This window comes from Emydura macquarii, unplaced genomic scaffold (assembly GCF_026122565.2).
Source record: "Emydura macquarii macquarii isolate MOO-44397 ecotype Brisbane River unplaced genomic scaffold, CSIRO-AGI_Emac_v2 contig_2897, whole genome shotgun sequence".
Taxonomy (NCBI): domain Eukaryota; kingdom Metazoa; phylum Chordata; order Testudines; family Chelidae; genus Emydura; species Emydura macquarii.
In genome coordinates, this window is record NW_027133034.1 from 53,604,968 (window position 1) to 53,625,675 (window position 20,708).

General features: G+C 36.2%; 1 protein-coding gene across 8 annotated transcripts in view; it reads right to left on the reverse strand.

Moving 5' to 3' along the window:
• ERBIN (erbb2 interacting protein) overlaps positions 1 to 20,708 on the reverse strand; it is a 220,635-nt gene that overhangs the window by 67,422 nt on the left and 132,505 nt on the right. For all 8 annotated transcript variants that reach the window (XR_010923878.1, XR_010923879.1, XM_067568851.1 and 5 more), the window contains 6 exons: positions 10,037 to 10,093; positions 5,918 to 5,981; positions 3,920 to 3,994; positions 2,209 to 2,353; positions 1,640 to 1,712; positions 60 to 189 (listed from right to left, as the gene is read on the reverse strand). Coding sequence is in view for 6 of the 8 variants with exons in the window: in XM_067568851.1 (XP_067424952.1) it covers positions 60 to 189; positions 1,640 to 1,712; positions 2,209 to 2,353; positions 3,920 to 3,994; positions 5,918 to 5,981; positions 10,037 to 10,093 (544 nt within the window). In the remaining 2 variants the exon portion in view is untranslated. The remainder of the gene's footprint in view (positions 1 to 59; positions 190 to 1,639; positions 1,713 to 2,208; positions 2,354 to 3,919; positions 3,995 to 5,917; positions 5,982 to 10,036; positions 10,094 to 20,708) is intronic.

The following is a 20,708-nucleotide window of genomic DNA, read 5'->3' on the forward strand; positions in this document are numbered from 1 at the left end:
AGTCTAATATCCAGGAAATCAGAAACCCTATTAAATATTGTCTCTGAGTAAAAACATACCTCTGGTGGCAGCTGTGTTAAAAAATTATGATCTGCAGCAAATGTCCTTATGTTAGTGAGCTGCCCAATAGATGAAGGCAAAGCTTCAATCTCATTGAAACTACAATCCAATTCTTCTACTGATATTAGCCTGAACAAAGTTAAAGAAATTCAAAATATCAACCTGGTATATACATAAAAAACTTACTTGCTTTAACAACAATATAATTGTTAATACAATTAATTTTCATTATAATTAGAATAAATTGATTTACAATTACATTAATGGATTAAACTTAAATGCTTCAGAGACCTAAATAAGCATTAAAACATTCAGACGCTTTTTGAACCTGAAATATATTGATGTCCTCTCCTCATGTATTCAGGCCAAAATAGACTTTTCTCTCTCAACTATCTGCAGCCCATTTTTCAAATTCTGCTACCCCAATACATTCCTTAAATCTAAATGGCTGACAGCCTAGCTACCTCCGTCCTAGGGCCCAGCATCCTCACTTAAAGTTTGTGTGCACTGCATTATATAGTGTTGTTTGAAGCACACCAGGTAATGGAAACATTCAAAGTAAGGCATGCCAGAATCAGAAGAGTATCAAGCTCAGATGGTGATGAAGTGATAAAAGACTTCTTTTAGTCCTAGAAAGTAGGAATATAGCAGGTAAAAAGCAGTCAGTGTCTCTGAGATGACGAACTCCTTAAGCAAACCATTTTTAAAGGGTGAAGAAACAGGGCAGAGGTGCAAATTTAACTTATCGTTTTATACAAGCTAGTTCACTTATGTCTCTCAGTAAATAAACTCTGCAATTCGTACCTAAGCACCTTAAGTATGAATTCTGATGGTCAAACATAACATAATAAATTCAGTACAGCTAGGCAAAAACAACACAATAGAATGAATGAATACCTGTAGTTTTTAATACGTCAACTCATTTTTTAAAAAAATAGTCTTATTTCTCTACAGTATTTACATTTTGAACCAATCATTTTAGTATGACACCTTCATTTACTTTTTGATTAAAATGGTAAATACCTAATGACAATAAAAGATGAGTGGTTTGACCCAAATTATCTAATTTGTGGACTCTGTTTAACCAGGAAATAAATTTATGTCTCATTGTTAAAATAGAACATATAAAATACCTGTAATTTAAGTTTATTTTTAAAAAACTATATGAAATGTTTACAGTAGGTAACTCACGCAGCCACAAATATGAAACTGGGACCTTCTGCATACACTATGTCCCTCTACATTTTAATTTGACTACATGTTTTACTAAACATATCTGTATTGTTTTGTTCTCCCACAATCCCACTTCATTTCTCATATATAGTGATGCCTGAATTTCTGAATGCAGGATTCAGTTCCTTGAAAATACAAACTACCTCCCCCAAAAACATTACATACAGCCAACTAGATGTTGGATGTGAAGACTGCTGTTTAACATCATCATAAATTAGCTTGATGAAGAGAGATTAGTGTAACCAATCATATCAAGAATAGGTATAAATACCATTGAAAGTATATCATAGTTAATGAAGAACTTGCAGAAAAGCAAGGCAAAGCTTTATTCAGGTAAAACACTTACCCTCCTATGGAGTCTGGCAAATACATTAACTGGTTTTCATCAATTTTAAGTGTTGTTACTTTCTTTAGTGAACCTGTTGTAAAATGAAAATCTAATTAAAAACGGGTATTTAAGTAAGAAAAGTGTAATATCTTCAAATAAAGAAAGTTGCAGTTAAGAATAAATGTTATTGGCAAGCCACATTATCCTCTCTGTTACCTGAAATGTAGGGAAACCTTGTGTCTCTCTTGAGGAATAAGCAGATTAGTTTATGCAGTTTTATTCCGAGCTCATCATACATCAGCCAACAGAAAAGATAAACTTCTCATCTCTAGTTTAAGCTAACACTGTCATTCACGTACAAAAAGCTTTTCAAAATTCATGATAAAACTGCAGTCCCAAATGTTACTCAAGCATGCATTATGATTTTATCCAATGTCTTGCACATTTATGAATAGAACAGTTTAAGATTACTGTGTTTTGATTTTGGGCCCAGGGTACATTCTAAACTGTATTCCCTAAAGTTTTTCCTATAGTTACCTTTTTTTTTTTTTTTTTTTTTTAATAAACATAAATTAGGTAATACAAACCAATGGACTCTGGAAGTTGCTGAAGTGAATTACTGGATAACAGCAGGTCTTGTAGGCTTTCACAGCCTGAAACACCTTCTTCAACCATTTCAATGTTGTTTTTAGAAACATCTAAGTAGGTCAGCTGTTTCAAACTGCCAATTAACTAAATGTGAGGAAAATAAATGGGTTATTTCTGCAACTTCAATCAATGAAGCAAGCCATTATGTCTGACAATCTACTTACTCAAAAGTATTATGCTGATGGAGAAGATAAAACAAAGCATTGTTAGTATCTTGGTGTAATTTAATATTAAATAGCCAAACTATATCATGCTACCAAATTTATTTTTTAAGTATCTAAATATCAGAATGTGGTATATAATCATATTCATGCCTGCGCAGAGTCTAAATGTAAGCAAACCAGTTATTGGGGTTTCTTTTTAGGATGAATTCATTTTACAGCTCAGTATCTGGACCTGCAAGTACACTTCCAATTTGAAGATTTAGGTTCAGGATCATTCCTTAATTTAGCACAAGCAGAGACTAGACCTAATGTAATGTGGAAGTGTCAATTTATCATAGGTAAAGCAGCATTATTGCTCTTCAAGCACTCAACTTTCTCACTGATGCATACAATTTTTGTAGAGTTGCACCCTACCTTCCCCTAAAAAGCAACTCCAAAGGTAATCATTTATTGGACTAGGCTGAGGGATTAAACAAGCAAAACAAACTTCATATTTTTACTTCAACTTTCTTATTTTACTGCATGGCTCAAGCACACAAAACTGTTTATGAATACTTAAGCCAGCTGACATCACCATATGTTACATATGGACAGTTTTTATCAAACTTATAGAAGTATAGAAGAAAGTCTTTTTTTAAAAAAAAAATCTTATCCAAGAATAATTCATTGAAATGGGAAAAAAATACTAAGGATGCCTATAGATAAGATTCTAGAATAACACTGTGGACAAAAGTTGACTGACTATGAGCCTTGTAGGCCAGAAGAGCACTACTGCTTTGTAAGTCTGAAAGCAAAATACACATTGACCATTCTTTGAAGTACAACTTTATAACCAAATATAAAATCAGCAGTGAAGCTCCAAAATAATCAATTTGCTGTAATTATATTAAATATAATATTTATTTTAAGGCTCATTAGTACAGGAATAAGATGTCAGTATGGACCCTACGTAACTATAACTGAGCTCAAGAATATAGGGCCTGACCCAAAACCTATTACAAGCAATAGAAACCTGTGCACTGGCTTCAGTTGGCTTTGGGTCAGATCCATAGCAAAATTCTTAAGTACACAGATGGGAGATATTAAAAAATGATTACTAATAATTGGCCATATTCTACAGTAATCACTAGAATGTACCAAAATATATCTTGTGAATTCCAGTTTGCTCTCTAAAGTACAATTTCTTCCCAGGAAAAAAATGTAGATACCTCTAAATTAAAGCTAGGATTTGGATCTAAGCTTTTACGGAACTGAGGCTTAGGTATGAATCTAAAATGACAGAACAATTACTTTTACTGAAAGGAACTGTTTATAACTATCTGTCAAGAGATTAGCAGGAGCTTTCAAAATAGCTAGTTAAGCAAAAACACTTAACCTCCTGGCTTCGTGGTACTCTTAAATAGTCTTAATTTAAGAAGTTAATTGACAAGATAGGTACTGCCACACAGTTAAAATACAATACTTTTAAAATATCAAAAAGACATACCCCAGGGATGAGAGTTAGTCTATTACCATCCATCCAAAATTCCTTTAACCCACTCAGTTGTTCAAGTACTTCAGGCTGTTAAAAGAATTTTAAAAAATCTGATACAAAAGAGCTGTTTAAATTCAACAGTGAAATAACAGTCAATTCAGCTATTTGAATAGTCTTATTTAATAACATTTTTATCAAAGTTTTAATTTATACTTGCTTTGTGTGGGGGCCACGGAATATAAAACAGATAACTAACTTTACAAAATATAAGTCTCTGACAAAACTTCTGTATAGCCAGTGTAAGAATTTTACCAACATTTTCAAAACAATCTTTACAAAAAATTTAGTTTGTTTGCCTTTTGGAACACACCTTAAAAAATCTTACATGTACCTATTGACTTTCATACTGAGAGGCCTAAAAGCATTCTATTAATTTTACAGAGGAACATGGCTATTTATTCAACAGCCAGTTAAAATCTATTAGATGACAGACCAGGAGAATTTAAAATCTGTTATTTAACATTGTAGAAACAAACCAAAAGGTGTGTATGGCATAAATGAACTATTGCTTCAGTGAAGGAAATATTTTAACTAGGGGCTCCTATTATAACTTTCCTCCTTAGCTTGAGATAGACCTTAAAAAGAGGACATACTGAAGATAAGAGAATCTAACAATTTGTTTTCCCATTTAAATACAAATGCTTTCTCAAAAGCAAGGAAAGGCAATACCATATGACAAAACACATGTATTACATATGCTTCACTGTAAATATTTATTCTGTTTTTTAAGGAACAAAGTAAGTATATGATGGAGGTGTTGGCTGCAGCCAAATAGTTAAGGCTGAGTTGAGTTTTGCACTGAAAACATGGATTCAATCACTTTTTATGTATGATGTATACAGCATCCTCTTCCTACAATTACAGTTCTTACTCCAAGTACAGAATTAATTTTATGAGAATTCCCAGGTAAGTCTGTTACTTAGTTCATGAGTGAAGAATTAAAATGGATTCCTTAAGAAATTTAACATTCATTGTCAAACATTTTTTGGTCCCAAAAGAGCTTCATGGAATAAGGCAAACTCTTTAAAACTTTCCAGGTAGGAGGGAAAACAGAAGCATAGAAGGATGAAGTGGCTGACGTAAAATCACAAAGGAGATCATTGCCAGAGCTAGGAATAGAAACTAAGTAATCTGATTCTCAGTACACTTACTTAGTAGTAGGCTAGTAGTGCATAGGGAAGTGCCTGGTACAGCACTTCTCAAACTATGGTCCACAGAGCACTTGCTAGTGGTCCACAGAGAGTTGGCTGATCACAGTGTTGGCTCTTCACCATGTTTCCAGTTATTAAATTCCATTATAAGACAGCTAAAAATACCTTGAATACTTTCCTAATATTACTTTTCTGTTTAAGCAGTTGCTGTAGTTGCTACAGAAACGTTATGCTACTGTTAAGAGAGGGAAAGTGCTTGTCTGCATCATTGTGAATGGGAGAGGAGATAGTCCTTTCTATGAAAAGGTCTGAGAACCCAAAGAAAACACTATTGTGGGCACTACCCAAAACAGTAAGTAAATAACTTTAAGTTCCCATAAGCCCAAATAGTTTAAACACTATCAATAGAAGACTCCTCTTTACAGTTTACGTTTGTCTACCCTAGAAAAGCAAAATACTTGGAACATTTAATTATTTGGTCACCAAATAAAAGAATCCCTGTGTCTGTACTTTAAATGCATATTAAAATACACCTTCTACCAAATGTCACAGTCCTATCACACCATTAAGTGGGTTGTTTTGGGGGGTTTTGTTTTTGTTTTTTTTTAGGAAAAGGGAAAATAAATACACAGTCAGAATTTTTCAAATAGGTTCCACAAAGCAGTAAGAAGTATATTCAACATTTGTTCAGTAACATAGCTCTTAAGCTGATTTTTACATTTTGATGTTGATTAAAAATAGATTTAAGGATAAAGATTTAGGAAAAGATTCAAAGCTCTGCTACTTAGCTAAAACGCACCACTTCTGTGAATTCATTACTTCCTAAGTCCAGTCTTTCCAGCTGAGTCAGTCTGTTCATGGTTCTGCACACGGAAGGAATTAATAAGGAATTAGATTTAAGAAAATACCAGTTACATCCAATCTTCCTGTAGTCATACTAATACATCTTTTTAATCAACATTAAATAGTGATGCAGTTCTGAAAATAGACTGATACTTAGTCACACTCAGATTTTCATACATTGTTCAATTGAATAACCACACACTAATGATCCTGCTGAATAAATCACACAAAGGAAGTCAGAGCTCCAAGTAATCTTGTGTCATCTGGTTTATTTTTTGTAAATTAAATTATGACCAATATGGTCATCTCAATCATTCCAAGTCACTCCTAAATCTACTCTCCACTGAGACTTACTTCCACCTCCCCCAACTCATTGCAATCACTTCAGAGTTCTCTCTTCTTACATAAACACTGAATAATGGTCCCATTGCATGGCAGCAGCTGGGCCATGTGACTTGGGCTCAGGCTGTGGGGCTAATTTCTGTGTAGATGTTTGGGCTCAGGCTGGAGCCCAGGGTCTGAGACCTTCCCACCTCACAGGGTAGGGTCCCAGAGCTCCGGCTCCAAACTGAGCTGGAAAATCTACACAGCAGTTTTACAGCTCTGTAGCCCAAACCCTGCGACCTGGAGTAAGCTGAGCCAGGGCAGCTGCAAGTACTTAATTGCTGTGTAGAAGTATCCCCTATGGCCAGAATGCGGGCTATCTATCTGCCGTCAATGGTGAGCATTGCATAATGGATCAGCTATGGCAGAAAATAACATCACGGACAGCTGAGTGACTGACACTCCCCCTTCCCTCAAAGGCTGACAGCATCATAAAAAAATTTAACTCTAACATTAAACAGGGAACCTTTTTAATTCACTCATAGAATCACAGAGTTGGAAGGGACCTCAGGAGGTCATCTAGTCCAACCCCCTGCTCAGAGCAGGACTAACCTCAGCTAAATGAAATGAAATGTATTCATTTATTCAGTGCCAATTTTTATATTTAAGTAACATGAATTAAAAAAATTAAGTAAACAAACATTTACTTATATATAATGCAATAGCTGAAAGACTACAAAAAGAGTTCCTTAAGTTATTTTATATTTCTAATAAATGTTTCCTTTGACTGATTTCTTGTTCCATTTTCAAACATTATGTCATTGTGCATAAAGCAGCTATTCCTTTAACTGAAAAAGCAAGCAAGATTTAGGTGAGTCATATTAAAGTGTTTTAAAATATTAAATAGTCAAGATAGTATTAGGGAGTACAATGTTTCATATTACACAAAACAATCAAAATTTCAATTTTGTCAAAAAAACAATTTAATATAAGGTCGTTTTAATTAAGCCCTAGACCCCAATACTGCAAACACTTAGGCCCATGGGTAACTTTACATATGCTAGCAATATTATTTACTTTACTGGGAATACACATGTAACTAAAGCTGTGTGTATGTTTGCAGCAATGGGCCCTAAATAATACAAAAGTAACCCTTCCTAAAAATCATTTGCATCTTTTTTAAGGAAATGATTACTGCATTACTTTCAATAACAGTTACACTTACAATAAGAAGTACATTTAAAAAGTCAAAGAAAAATAGGTTCTCAGTTTCTGTATATAAAAAAATAATTTGTCTTTACTTTCAGCTATATATCGGATACGCGGTCTGTACCATGTTCAGTATTACTGCTTTCTTTTTAAATAGAAGAGCTATTTTTAATAAACACTAATAGTCCCAATTCTTCACTCTCTAAACATGGGTCATTTTAAAACTAAATAATATAATGGCACAAAATAAGGTTAATTTAGTTTCTTGACATTAATTATCCATTTTGATTAATAGCTTTAACAAATGCTTTTTGTTTCAATGTTAAATGTTTTATTCTAACCTAATTTAGTAGGCATGCTAGCTGTATAAATTTGTCCAATGACATCTATGATTAAAAATAAAAATCAACAAGTACCTATAAGTGTAAAGAAACTAAAGGAGAAAATACAGAAATATAAACATGAAAACAAGGAATAAAATTGTATAGGCTATATAGCAAAATATTAATTCAGGCGGATATACCTCATTGGCACCTATAAAGCATTTTCCCCTTTTGCATCTACTTTACAATTTTTCCTGTGCTATATTGATTTTTCATCCAAACACATTCTCCACAGTTATAAAGCACCTTCATTTATAAACATGCATCTGGACTTTTAAAAACATTTATTTTAATTTAGACATATGTTATAGTCCCTGCCTTCACTTCGTAATTGAAGGTGCGCCATGCACCACTCTGCTATTTATATCACCTGAAAGTAGACCCAGGATGCTGATAGAGAGCCTCAGCAGCTATACTGGGTTTCCTCCTTAGCCATATCGTATCTAGAGAGTGGTCCTCTCTAGAGCCCCAAAGCAGCGAAGTACTTTTGTATGATGTTATCTTTAAACACACAAATAAAACCAATAGCTTTAAGTGCCTTGCTGAATCAGATCCTAGAAGATGTGGAAGAGTTGCAGCAGGAGCTGTGTTGCTAGGAAGATATAGAGGCGCTAGTCAAGACTGCGCAGTTAAAGCTGAGTATATTTTTGCACGTATAGAGTAAAATTCTGGCCCCAATTAAGACAACCGCAAAATGTCCATTGACTTCAGTGGAGGCAGGATTTCACCTATAAAGCATTACAACATTCCTATCATCATTTTTATCCATAGGAGAACTCATATATACCCTTAAATTTAACTCCATCTGCATTTTTGTCTGAGAATTAGTGATATATTGGCATTTCAACTGTATCTATCTGCCAAATGTCCCTAACTTTGAGGGATGTCAGTTTACATAGACCAGAAATAAGAATCATGAAGTTAAAGGTTACAGAAATAATTCTTTACATCAAATGAAAGAATACCACAGCATTTAAAGTTCCTTTTCTGAATAATATTTTCAGTGCCATCCTTTTGGGGTCATTGTCACATGCTGACAGGTATGCCCTTCTAGATACAATGTACAAAAATAAACCTCAATCAATTCTGTCCAAGAAAGGATTTCAATTGTATGCCATTACTCGTACATATCTCAAATGAAAACAAACCGTCTTAGTTAAGTAGGATCACCATGTGGATTAAGTGGAAAATTCAATTACTCAGAGGCAGTGTCAGAGCACAGAAGTAACAACATTGTCAGCTTCCTGGGTTAGTTTGTTCCATGGCAGAATAAGTAAGCCACAATCTCTGCCTGAAATTAAGAGGTGAAGGCAGGGAACAGAAGTGACACACAATCTACAAAATAAAGCATGCAGTTGAATTTTACTATTAAAATTTTAGTCTGGGGTTGTCTAAACAGGCATTTTACAACTCTGGAAACATGATCTATTTAACATAGTTAGTGTGAGTGTTTTGAAATACATCTTGCATAACAGATTTCACAGAACATAGATTTATACTGTGTTGTATTGTATCAGCAAGAAATTTATTCATGAGCATCAAAGTTGTTCAAACACAAGTGAATGATATTCTCTCATTCACTATGAACAATAAGCATCTATTAATCCCACATACATTGATCTAATATTAGAATTTGAATTATATCCACAAAACATTTCAACAGCAATGTCAAAAAGATTTTGTGCCACTAAAATAAAATTATACATACACACAGAGAATAAGGCAGTTGTACACTAAAATTCATCAAGACTTCTGGAGAGGGAAACTGATGAACTACAATTTAAGATATTTTTAGCTGGAATCATAACATTCACAGAGTTGGATTAAGGCACAATTCTTCGGATGCAGTCCCAGTGGACTGAGGGGAAAAGGGGAAAATTAACACAGTAAAATCTGAAGTATCTCAGGCAGAAGATCAAGAAGTCCCCTGGGTTAGAGAAGAGAAAGAAAGAGCTAGTTTGGAAAGCCAGGATGAGGAAGAGACTGAGCATGAGGAGGAGGAAGAGTTTCTGCAAGAGGGCTGAATCATTTGGGTTTGATCATGAAGTTTTGGTGGATCCTGGGCCAATTAAGGCTCAATCCATTTTTGAACTCATTAAGAGATTACTGAAACTGACAACCAAGCAGGCATGAACCTTAAATATTCCATCTGTACTTACTTTGGCAACATTTTTAACTGGTTTTCTCTAAGTTCCAATATCTGGAGTTTAGTTAACCTGTAATATAAACACATGATAGAATGACTGACCATTAAAAGGCAAAACATTTCTATTTTCTGACAAACTCACACTTTATGACAGAAATTGTATTGAAAGTTACTTGTTGTACAAATACTAAAAATCATTTGAAGACCAAGAATATATTACACTTAAGACTGCAAATACATTCTGTACAAAAGCAGTAAAACTATTGTAATCTTTTCATTAGCTTTTTTTTTTTTTTTTTTTCTTTTAAACTGGATCTCTCTTCTGATTATTTGCACTGGCTTGAGCACAATTGTTTTCCTCTACCCATAGATTTTTTATGCATTTCAAACAATTCTTAGTTTAAACTCCCCAGAGATGTCAAAACAAAAGTTCATTTGAGGGGAAACAGCAGGATTAAGGAAAACAAATAAAAACAATTTCTGATACAGGGAATGTGTTAAACCATATTGTATATTTCATACAAAAGCTATGTTAAAACAGGTATTCTGGTCTCTATTCCCACAAGTACCCATCATAGAAGCATAGAAACACAGGTCTGGAAGGGACCTCAAGAAATCATCAAGTCCAGCCGCCCTTGCTGAGGCATGACCAAATACACCTAAACCATCCCCGACAGGTGTTTGTCCAACTTTTTCTTATAAACCTTCAGAATGTCAGACATCTGATCAAGTGGCCTTTAAATTCACCTTGAACTTCCTTCCCAAATTTCCTTCCTAGTCAGCTCTTTAATCCATTTTGAAATTTTCTATTTGGAAGCTGCCTGACCTTTCCTACAGTAAAGCCTTGGTGCAAGATAAATAACCACTCAGTCTCTGAACTCAGCTGCATGGCCAAGATAAATTCAAAGTGGTCTCAAGCATGTCTTCTGGAATTCTGTGGATTAAGAAAAAAGTGACAAGGCTAGATGAAATGCAGAAACTGCCTTTGGTTTAAATTCAGACAGGATGATGAGGACAAGAGTCCTGCATATGACCTGCTGGCAGTCCTTCTACATTACAGAATAGGGTATTAAAGTTCCCTGACTCTATCAGAAGTAACTGCAAAAAAAAAAAATAAAAATTAAGACCATGACATGCAGTAAACAGACAAACAGACTTAAGGAGCTCAATAGAAGGTGCTATGAGAACATGGAGAATAAATTTAAGTTTCACTGAATATTAGCAACCAAATTTAAGGGAGAGTTGGAATGCCTATTAACAATAGTATCATTTTCCTCCCAAAGCTTTCTCACGGCTTTCGTTACATCTGGGTGATGTGCACAGAAAAGCAAACCACCTCACCCTATAATACTGTAATAGCTACTTTATGTCTTTATGGAACGGGTATTCAAATCAAATTCTGACCAGCTTGCAGGAACTGCAAAATGTCCAGAACTACACATTGAGGGGGAACTATTTTTATTCTCCTGAACCAAAAGAGGAAACAAATATTCTTTATTCTTGTAAATTGTTTTCAGATGATTACTCTATCACAGTGGGTCTCAACCAGGGGTATGCATACCCCACAGGGGTAGAGGCCTTCCAGGGGGCACATCAACTCATCTACGCATTTGCCTAGTTTTACAACAGGTTACATAAAAAGCACTAGAGAAGTCAGTACAAACTAAAATTTCATAGACTATGTATGACTTGTTTATACTGCTCTATATACACCGAAATGTGAATACAATATTTATATTCCAATTGATTTATATTATAATTCTTTGGTAAAAATAAGAAAGAGTAAGCAATTTTTCAGTAATAGTGTGCTATGATCACTTTTGTATTTGTATGTCTTATTTTGTAAGCCAATGTTTTTTAAGTGAGGTGAAAAAGACAAATCAGACTCCTGAAAGGGATACAGCAGTCCGGAAAGTTGAGAGCCACTGTTTAGCTGACATTCCTTATCTGGCAGCACTGCCTCCCCTCTCCTCCCACCCCCTCCTTAAAAAAAAAAAAAAAAAGTTTGACTCCCTCATACCCCCCAGATCATTTGCACTGGTGTGTTAGGATTTCTAGGAGAATTGAGTTTGCCAGAGCAGATCCTTTGTGACAAGCAGAATGATTGGTTTTTCATCAGGCATATACATTAGATCTGAGTACCATGGCAATTTTAGCCAATCTGTGGCTATGAAATTAAATCTACTGAAGAGCTTCTGCAAGATTCTGCCTATCATGGGACAGGAAATACATATGCTAAGTCCAGTTAACAATTAGAACATTTGTTCTGCTTGCCCAAGACTTCATGAACCTATTGAATGATTTCTTTGCCTTCCTAGTGGACTTGAAGGCCCTTAGGTCCACTTCATGCTAACATCAGTATCTATAGATCTCCTAAAATACCACTAGAAATAATCTCCTATTCTTTTGACCTCATCTGCATTCTGCTCTACCAGACTACTGTTTCCTGCTATATGAATCACTGACAGAACAGACACATAGCTGTTTCTGTTGCCTTCCTTAGACTTATTCCATTTTCTCCTTTGTTCAAGTTATCTCCTCAGCTGCTTCCACCTACTGAGAAACACCAGCACTCTGGGAGATACAAAACCTTTTATATGTAGAGGAGAAATGATGTAATCAAAAGACAGTTTTATGTCATCTGCTGGCAGTGAAGAACTAAATTCAAGCATCATGACTGGTATAGGGGAATCAAATAGAGATGGCTATTTAAAACAGAAACACTTAGACAACCTTATCTATATATGTCCCTATGTATTCCACTTATATTAAGTAAGGAAGGGGTGTCTGAAAATCATAGGACACAACATATATTTTACATTATTTCAGCACAAGAAGGCAACAGAGAAAAATCCTCTTGCACTGTTGAGAAATGGAATCTCCCCCTGCAGCAGAAAATGTGGTATGTATTATGAGATATTAATCCAAAATGCATAAAATCAAAAAAGGAAGTATCATGACACGTGTCTCAAAAGTGAGTTGTGCAATACTCCTGCAACATCTGGGTTTCTGAGCTTTAAACAAAAAACACACACTTTATTCAGTCTTACTAAAATTAGTTTTTTCATTTTAATATTTTAGATGAGCTTGGGGTTTCATTACAAAAATGTTTATAGATCAACTAACACACAGCCAAAATAATTTTATTCCATTTTAAACAATGGGCCAAATACCTGGAGTAACTGTTTACCTCAATTGAGTATTCCAGGAATTATTTTGCCCACTGTTACCCTAAGCACCATGCATATACTACAGCTCAACTTTTAAACACAAAAATCTAAATATTAATACCTTGTGAGAGCACCAGAGTTAGCAGAAAGTTAGTTCAACTCTGCTAAATCTGATTTCCTTTCTGTCAGATTTAAGATCCTGCAACAATACAACTGATCAGCACAAATATATAATTCCAATTTCCTAGAAGATACACCTAACAAAGTCACATTACAACCACGCTTTCACTCCAAAATGATTTTATGTATTATATATTCACACATTTTATTTTTCATCGTGGTCACAAGTTCTCTAGTGTAGAAAAATATTTTGAAACCATAAACAGTATTAAAAGCAGGATGCTGAAATAATCAGCATTCTGTTCTTTAGCAGCCTGAGTCGTGCAAAATCACTTCAGTAAAACTGAAGAGAACATTAAAAGATTAATGCTTCAAAATCCTTACATAAAATTAACAGTGCAGTGTTAAGTACAAAATTTATGGCAAATTAAAAAACAAGATGGGTGAAATAATATCTTTTACTGGACCACCTTTTTTTAAATAGGAACTTTGCAACACTGGAAAGATAAGATTATAAATGAATTCACAGCACTGCCATATTAACTTCTTTACAAAAGACATGGAAGGTTGTCTACAGCTAAGCATCAAGGATCATACGTGCCAGAGGCTGAGGCTGCACTCCTTGGTAACAGACCTATCAACAAGAAACTTAAACCTGAGCAACAGCTGTTGCTTTACCAGCTCCATTTTTATACACTTTAGAGTGCATATCAGCACTTAGAACCAGCAGTGGAAAAAGTAATGGTTTTCCCAGCTGTCGTCTTTTCATGAAAAAAGTGAAAATAGAAGAAATAATGGAGTAAAGTAGACAGGAATGTGACTTTATTCTGCCCCTTTCATTCTTAAAATATTCCACAGTACTTTACAAAACAATGAATCAGAAGCTGGGAATGTGATGGCTATGTAGACATATGCCAAAACCATTATATGCCAACAAACAACTTGGGACACTAGAATCTGTTTTACTGAAAAGTGCTGATCTGGACACCAAGTTATTATTGTACTTTTTTTTAAATAGAGCTAGGGCTCTAGCTTCCAGTGGGACAAATACAACAATATAACATCTCACTATATAGTAGAGGTATTCAACCAATAGAGTTACAGGGGAGCCACATGAAGCAGACAGTATTTTTTTTTAAAAGGAAAACAAAAACAAAAACTACTGCAGATCAAAGCGAAGCCCAGTGAGAGAAATACTATTTTGACATCTGATTCATATGACTGAGGAAGATATGGAGAGTAGTGTGAACATTAACAATTTATTCTACCCACACTAACCTTTACATTTGTAATGTGTTTACCAGATGTCAAGTATTGCTCAGTTTGAATGATATTATTATGGATCATATTTAAAGAGGAAGGGCCTTACATCTCAAAGCAAAATTTGGGAACAGGGAGGCAAGAAGAACAGAGAAAAGTTTTGTTTTATTTTACACATTTTTTCCATAGGCTTTGGAGGAAGAGAAATGGTTTCAAAACACTTTCACATGTATATTATATTAAGTACAAACCTTAGATACAAATTGGAATTGAGGTATATAATAATTCAAAGTAAAAGAGTGAATTGAAGAAAGCATAGTTTTTTGCACCTTATCAATGTCACCATCTGATTTTATCTAAACAAAGTCGGTACTGAGAGTGCCTACTTTCTATAATTTCCACTATTCAGAGGAGAAAGTTAGGACTTTATAAAATGTTTCTTCAAGCATCCCGGATCTGCCTTAAACAAAGCTTTAAATTAGAAGCATATACAAAATATATTTAAGTGTGGGGTCAAACAAAATTAGACATTAAGGTCAAGAAATGAAAAGGTGACTCCTTTGTAATCATACAAGACTCCTATTTCAATATGAAGTATTGTTGCAGTTGTGCTGGTCCCAGAATATTAGAGAGACTAGGTGAGTGAGGTAATATCCTAGTCTATTTCAATAGTTGATAAAATCCTTGCTAAATGGCTGCTTACTGTTTTCTTTTCGTTGACAAAACACAGGATCTCTATAGAATTAAACGTATCTGAGCAGGGAGTCCACTGATTAAAGTGGCTAAAAAAGGCTACTTGTACACACCCTACACACCAGGAAAAGGTCTCTGCGCTGCTGCTACATAAGATGGAGTAAAGGCCACTCTGAAGGTGGGCTAAAGGTGTAGATCTGTGTTTATGCATAGATTGGAATAGCATTCACAGTTGTAAGCATGAGGAAGATGCTTAGCAAATCAGCACCTTGATTCTGGTTTTGGGGGTTGAAGAGGTTGGCTTTCACCTCCACAGCCATTCAGCATTCCACCTACATAGGGCTTTATGTGGCGGAAAAGAGTTCACCCTTAATGTCCACCTCTACCTTTAAATAAATGTATATTATAATTGATGAAAGGAAACATTTCTTTACAGAAGATCTGAACCAACTAAATAAATACAATAACTCTCTAAGAGATGTAGTTCAGACCTGAATGAATATCCTATTTAGCTTCATTGTCATAATGCCCTATTCGTGTGAAATGCTGACTCCCTCAACACTCTAACCTCAATGGGAGTCGAGCTTTTCCGAAGGCAGAGCTTTATGGCAGTGAAGCTAAAAAGCACAGCCATTCAAATCAGAACTAGACAGTGAAGTCTGTTGGAAAGTTAATCTGTATAATTTAACAATTTAATAGGAGTTGAGTGTGTTTAGCATCTAGCTCCTCACTGGATCAGATTTAAATGACCTGCCCCAAGCTTAATGTTTTTGTAGACTGCTACCAGTGAAATGACTAGAATAAAATGCTAGTATCAGTGGCTGGTCCTTTAAGGGGAGTTGGACCTAGCTCCACTTATGACTAAGCAGCTGCTTCTCACCTGAGGCTGTAAGGGTAGAAATCACACCATAGTTGATGATCAACTGATTCTCATAAAAGTGAGCAAGAGCTCAGCTGCGGGTGGAAGCTGCCGGGGGAAGGGAGGCAAGAGGTCCTGAGGCAGAAGGAAAAATAGAGCTTATAGGTGACTCAGACAGATGGCCTGAAGAGTATAATCCTGTGGGCAGCAGGCTAGGAAGGAGAAGCGATCAGAAAGGCTTGCCTTGACTTGACTCCCAGGCAGATGGTCTGCAAAGTGTAATCCTGTGGGGAGTAGACAAGCACTGCAGAAGACTCCAAGTCAGAGGAAATGTCACAATGGATGTTTTGAACTTCTGCTAAACAAGTTTATTCTGAAGAAATAAAACCAAAGCCTTGAAGAAAAGGAGAAATCCTGTGGCTGGAAGAGTGTTCTTTGGTGCACAAGCTAGTGCAGCAGTCCCCAAACAGTGGGGCATGCCCCGCCCCAGGGAGGCATAGAGGAATATTTGGGAGGGGGCAAAGGGGGACCTGGGCCAGCCCCCACAGGGGGTGGGGTGGGGAGCACCACCCAGCCCCTCTCTGACTCCAGGTCTGCTCCAGCCCTGCTCCCAGATGCAGCCCCAGTCCCCGACTCCCAGCCACAGATCCGGACCTGGCCCCAGCTGCAGCTCTGGTCCCCGGCCCCGAGGAGAGGGGGGCACAGACAGAGTCCATTACAGGTAAGAGGGGGGCTGCAACCTAAAAAGTTTGGGGACCACTAGTGAGATAGCCTATATGTAAGCCAGTCGGCTCCCTTTAACAATGCTTACTCCAGATAAATTAAGCAGATATCACATAATACTTGCGCTGTTTCCACATTCAGACTAAGAGCTAGCTAAAGCTCTGCTGTGCTTACAAAACTTCAAAAAGCACACTTTACTGCTACAAAAATGTAATAGCTTAAATGTGTATCAGTGTGCCGAGAAATGTCCCAAGAAGTGTGCCAATAAATCTGCAAAATGCACAAATCAAAAATAAAAATGTTTTTAAAGCACATTTTGGGCATTTTATTTTAGTTTGAGCTCTCATTTCTAACAAGTACAGTTGAAAAAAATTCACTTGTTTTGCAACATCTAATTTCTTTCCATAATTCTATTTATGCACAAGACTAATTAACTAAGTAACTGAATAAGCACGTTACTAAACAGGAAATCCTACTGCATGTAGTGTAGCTGAAGCTGTGTCAGTCCCAGACACGACAGAGATAAGGTGGGTGAGACTCTTTTATTGAGTCAGAGCTTTTGTTGGTGAGAGAGGAAAGCTTTCGGGCCACACAGAGCTCTTCTTCAGGTCAGAATAAAAGTTAAGATAAGAATAAAAGAACAGTGGTTCTCAAACTGGGGGTCATGACCTCTCAGGGAGTCATGAGGTTATTATTTGGGGAGGGGGTCATGAGCTGTCAGCCACTGCATGCTGGTAAGGGTGACATGGCAAGAGGGTGGGGAGGGGTCATCACAGCTTGAAATATTTTCAAAGGGGATCCCAGCAAAAAAAGTTTGAGAATCCCTGCAATAAAAAATGCTACCTCACCCACCTTGTGTTGGGAAATTTTACTTTAAACTCAGCAGTTTAAACCTGGGTTTGTTTTTTAAAAAATATTTTAAAATTGATGATATAAGATCTATTAATAATTCCTGTTCAGCTCTATTAGCCTAGAAATTATGGTGTTTTAAGTCAGTACATGTATATTTTAAAAGCCAAGGATGAGATTTTCATAGCTATTATGGGATTTGCACCCCAATTCCCATTAATTTTAAATTTTTATAATTATTATATTGCAGTACCACCTATGGGCCTCAATCACATTGGATCTCATTGTGATAGGTAATATACAAAGATGACAAATGACAGTTCCTGCCCAAAGAAGATGACAGTCTAAAAGACAAATGTAACAGGTGGGTGAAATTATCAAGTATGCTGCTGGGGTGAAGAGAGGGTGACAAGATAACAAGTAAATTGCACAGGATGTGTGCAATTCTTAGCTAATCAGTAGGTGGAATTACGAATAGTCACTGATATGACCTGGCAACTGTAAATAGACAAAGATGACTGTCATGCTGGGTAGATGGGGGGGAGAGGGGGGAGAAGAGCATTTGTTATATTGTTTGACATCAATATGTCAAAATCATATTAATTCATGTGAGATATGCCATGTCAGGTACTTTTAGAAAGGATGTAATGCGCTGAGAAAGATGGCAATACTTATGTTCACGTGTTATATCTGTAATGGAAGTCATGGACATATTTAATGTGGCTGTGTTTCAAACTATTCTGTATAAGACACACCTCAGATAGGATGGCAGCAGGACAATAGCCTGCTTAATGGCCCATTAGACACTCATGGATGCAAGGGGCCGAGAAAGAAACTAAAGGCATACCTGAAGAGTTACCAGGATTGGCCCATGTGACTCTGGACTCCATTTTAGTTCTTGTAACAGTCCACAAGACAGCATGGCCAAGGCCAGGGGGTATATAAGGCCAAGCCAAAGAAACCATTTTGTCTTTGTTCCTGTTCAGTCACTGACATATACCTGCCTCTGGATCAATTCATTTTGCAACTGAATCGAAGGACTAAGACCCATCCAGGTACTGGATGTATACCAGAGGAATTGTACAAGCCTGCAACTCCACAATTCTCCCAGAAACTGGATGTATATGGACTTCCAATCATTTGTATGTATCTGATTTGCTTTGGCCCTTTAATATTTCTCTTATGGTTTATTTCTTTTTACAATAAACCTTTAGTTTTAGTTACTAAAGGATTGGCTGGCAGCATGGTATTTTAGGTAAGATCCAAACTTACCCTTGGGGTCAGAGGGAACCTTTTTAGTAAAGAGCATAAAAATTAAACAACTGGTCTCTTTACTGGACCTACTGCTGATTTGGGAGCCAGAAGCTGAAATGCAGTAAAGGGGGCTGTGTGTATTTGTATACTGGCTTCTGTGGGGATTCAGAAGTGCAGTTTGTGGCTGGTTGGGAAGCCTGACTTCAGTGTCACCCACAAGTATTGGGAGAATCTGCTCTCCGTTTATAACCTGCCCTGACCTTCGTATTTTCAGGTGGCTACCCTGGGAATGGGAGGGGTCACAATGACAAAACAGGCTTCTTCTATATAAAGTGGAAAGAAAATATGGTGGTGATGCAATATGTCCAGGAAAGAGGGCTCTGACCGCTGCCTCCAGGTTAGCCACTAGCTAACCCTCCTGAAACTTTGTAATGTGGGAAGTGTGACCCTAAAAGCATCCCAATGCCAGAGGCTCACTGGTATCCAGTTTCAGCTGGCCCAACTAATTCAGTGTACACCAATTCGCTAGTTATAACCTATATTTTAAAAGGTGTCATGTAACAGGTCTTTAGAAAACTAATAACTCATTGATAATTAATATTCTTGTGTAATGTATGCATGTGTGTACATTAAGAGTAATGGATATATGCTAGAATTATGACTAAAATGTGTTTAAACCAGACACTTCAAGGGGAATTGGTAAAGAAGTTTGCCCCAGACAAAGGAATGTGTACTTGCTTCTCTGACTAGCCTGGTCATGAGGCGAGACAATGAAAGCCCATTTACATATTAGGTAAACAAATCTATCAAGCTAACAAGCAGGGTCAGAGACAGCATAGCATTTATACCCAGCAGGAGAGAGAAACTTGGTCTGGGTTTTACTTTTCAAAAAATATATTGCAAAGATTTACTGTTGTATAAAGATGGGGGGGCTGAACCTCAAGTGATAAGCAACTTAATTAATAGATTGTATACAATATTATTGTACTATAAAAGTTTATAGACAGATCTTTTATGAAAATCTATGACACACTAGTGACTAGTATCATGAAATGTATGCATTAACATTATATAATGAATTATGAATACTCACTGATATTAGGCTTTACAGTTTGTGTCCAAACAAAGTGAGACACAGGTCTCTTCCAGACAGGAGGGAACATCACAGCTATTTAGATGTCTCCTATGTAAATTATCCATGATGGAATCAAAACACAGAAACCCCATTTACATACACAGGGATGGGAAGCCCACAGAAATGAAAAAACAGCATGAGATCATACTGCCTTTTGAAACAAGTTCATTGAACTTTGGAAGATATAAGCAAGGGCAAAAGTCATCTCTGGCATCCATTACTAGACAGACATAAGGAGCCAGAGCTCTTGCAAACTGAGAAAGATGGGTCCTTCAACCAAGTAGGGAATTAAATATAGGTGAGAAACCTGCTTAGGTAAAGCTTTTTCATTTAGAAAGACAAGGGAACCCAACATCTTGTACTTCTGTGGAATGTCCTGACTAAGGGGAAGTCAGCTGTGGCAGGAAAGAAGGATGATTGGTAAGATAAATCATCTTGAACAAAGCCTGTACCTTGCCAGATTAAGTTTTAGACTTAGATACATATTTTCACTTTTATTTGCTTATAATCATCTCCATTTTTATTTCTTTTACTTGGCATCACTTAATCCTATGCATATTTTGTTAATAAATTTGTTTTATTGTTTTACTATAAACCAACTCAGTGGTGTGTTTGAAGGGAA